At 34.4% G+C, this 2,977-nt stretch overlaps 1 protein-coding gene across 1 annotated transcript; it reads left to right on the plus strand.

Moving 5' to 3' along the window:
- Positions 1-714: 714 nt before the first annotated feature.
- LOC140148550 (protein SPMIP1-like) lies at positions 715-2,977 on the plus strand. Its single transcript, XM_072170545.1, is given in 3 exon segments — positions 715-1,015; positions 1,854-2,210; positions 2,213-2,977. Coding segments are annotated over 3 exon segments (552 nt in total). The 5' UTR covers positions 715-888; the 3' UTR covers positions 2,281-2,977.

A 2,977-nucleotide genomic window follows, 5' to 3' on the forward strand; every position in this document is an offset into this window, starting at 1 on the left:
TATCGATTTCCTAAAAAAAATGTAAAAAAATGCTAATTTTTGGTCAAAAATCCCAAATATTTCGTCAATTTCGAGGAAATTGGACATGAGAGACTATTATTTCTTCCAAACATATTTCTTAACAAATTGACACCAAATATGACTATAAAGCAATATTGCTGGTTTTTTTTTTAATCGACCCGAAGTTACCCCGCTGGCGAAGTTAACTTACCGTGAGATGCATTTGTAGGATTGTACTAGGCCTAGATACCGGTATTAAACCTTGAAGAATTCTGAAGAAGCCATCAGCCAAGATGGCATAGTCTAAAATTAGGGAGTATTTTTGTATTTGACAATCAAAGAAATATCACCAAGTTTATCATACCGTTGCAGTTTGTTCTCAAGATCATAACTTGTAGTCATGGCAAAATTCCTAGTGGTTCATCAATCCAGGGATAGGCCTATGAGACAAAGTTAAAATCTTTGTGAAATGGGCCTGGGATTTTCTAATCTGTAGAAAAGCATTTGACCATTTATGATTTAATTTGTGCAAAATTAATGTATGAGTAAATTATGACACATTTTTTGAAACTGAGTGTTTTGTAACCAACTGGGTGGTACTGACGCCACCCTGCTGACCCAGTCTGCTGCTGAAATACTGCCCTCTATCATCAGTATCCAAGGCATCACAGCTGATTGCTACCATAGCAACATGCCGCCAACTCTGTGCAAAGGTAAACACATGGTTGTGTTTATCTATCACCCAGGGTTTATCGCGGTTCACGGATCATTGTATGCAGTATAGTTTAATGCGTGTGGGGTTTCGCCGGTAAAGTGAATTGAACAAGGCGAAAATTACTTCATAGTTTTAACAGTTCTCACCAAGGAAAGGCATAAAACTGTGAGAAAATGCCTCGTGAGTTATTTGACGTGCAAAGACAAAACTTTTGGACGGAATCCATCCACAAAGAAGCATACACAAGATTAGCATGGCATGAAAAATATAGCAAAGAATTTGCACGAGAATCGAGACAAGGTAAGCTTCACTGTGTGTTGACGCTTCATCTATGTTGACGACAGTTGTGTTGTTACTGCATTTTAATACACAAACTTGTTCAGAGTTGGCAGTAGTCAATGGATAATTGGTAGTAAATTTTCACTGTAATTTACTAAAACCAATGAAAAATTATGTCAATGAAAAGGATCAAGATTCAAATTCTAAAATTTGTTTTAAATTTTAAGATTTTGTGATGCACTGTTTCTAACAACAATTTGCTACAAAGTTTGATGGTCAATTCTAATCCCACTTCTTAAAATACAGTTGTGAACATTAATTTATTTAAACACAGCAAAATCAACATGTAAAATGTTTTAAATATTGTTCTTTCTAATTTCATCACACTGTAGTCAGTAACTAGTCTTAAGCCCCAAACAATGGCTACCATAACAAAATAAATATTTCACATACAAACACTATCAAGATTTGTTTGGTTTAAAGCTCAACCACAGAGAGTACTTGGTCTTGTTTGCTTTCCGCAGCTTGTACCCAGCAAACTGTAATGGAATTATAAAATGTTTTTCAAATGTTTTCATGATAAAAGATAACCTAAGATTTTATGTTTTTAAATTGTTTTGACAAAAAGTTTTCAATATTTTAAAAAACATTTTTGTGTTTGCTGGGTAACATTATGTGTTTACATTAGGATTTCTTGTCCCTTCTAAAAATAAGCTTCAGCATCATCAAACTTTTTAAATAGTATCATGTACCGTACTGTATTTGTTTGACACCACAACCTCTGTCATGTCTGTACCATATTTTGTTTGTTGTACATCATAATTGCTGAGTTTTCTTGTTTTGTTTATTATCTCACCAGGAATTGCCAGAAAGAAGAAGCCTGATATGGTCCCCAGAGTCCACTTACCTCCAGTGGCAGAATTAAAGCCAAAGAAATCGGACACACAATTAAAAGCCGATAAAGAAAAGATCAAGAAGGACAAAACGAAAGACTATGCTGCATTAGCTGCAGCGGATCCCAATGCTCTTCTAGTTGAAATGCGTCAAGTAACACCAGCGATCAGAACCCAATTATACAAAGGATTCAGTAAGGAAGGGACTGGTCGCTATGCGTATCTACAAGTCAGAAAGATTAAAAAGCCAGAAGATAAATATGACTTTCCAATCACAAGTTCATGGGAGTGCGGATGGAGGTTAGGCGATGTTGTGAAGGAGTTCGAGCACCTCAGTTTGGTAGATCTCGTATTGTCAAAGACTCGTTCTACAGGACCAATGGGATTTTCTAGAGGTTATTATAAACTTGAACTCATGAACTTGAGACTGATTTTGATTGCTAAATATCTGAAGTGGCTGTACAAGTGATGCATGCTATTATTATCAACAAAACAGATTGTATAAATTGTAATAATTTTTTACACAAAAAAGTTAACAAAAAAAGTATTTTTTTCAAATGAGTTTTCTATTGAGATTGTAGTATTTTTCTTTCCACTTGAAGTTGCACAATTTTATAAAGCAGGACCATGTGATTGACCTACTACCTAGCATACAAAAACTAATACTTGCAGTAGGTTCTAAAAGTATAGAACACTCTTTTTAAATATTAGGTATGCAATGTGCTTGCAGCTTAGTTTAAAATCTTATCTTATAGTACTACATTTTGCTGGAATATTCCACCAAAGACTGGTAAAGGAATAGGATGGTCAATAGTTTAAGAGGAATATTTGAAGTAGAATGAGAGTGTTAGTAAATTTCAGGAGCTGGTTATTGGGGGAAAGTTTTCAATTTAACTGATTTCATATGGGATTAGAATGAGATGAGAAAGGCAATGAATAGTGATTACATGGTTGTATAAGATTTTTGCAATTTTAAATCTTGACATTATTTTTGTAGAATGGTACTTACGCAATAGGGCTGTTAAAAAGATTCTTATTTTGCACATTTTGAAGTGTGATAAGTAAACATGGAGCTGCCTGTTATGATACA

Source organism: Amphiura filiformis, chromosome 3 (assembly GCF_039555335.1).
Source record: "Amphiura filiformis chromosome 3, Afil_fr2py, whole genome shotgun sequence".
NCBI lineage: Eukaryota > Metazoa > Echinodermata > Ophiuroidea > Amphilepidida > Amphiuridae > Amphiura > Amphiura filiformis.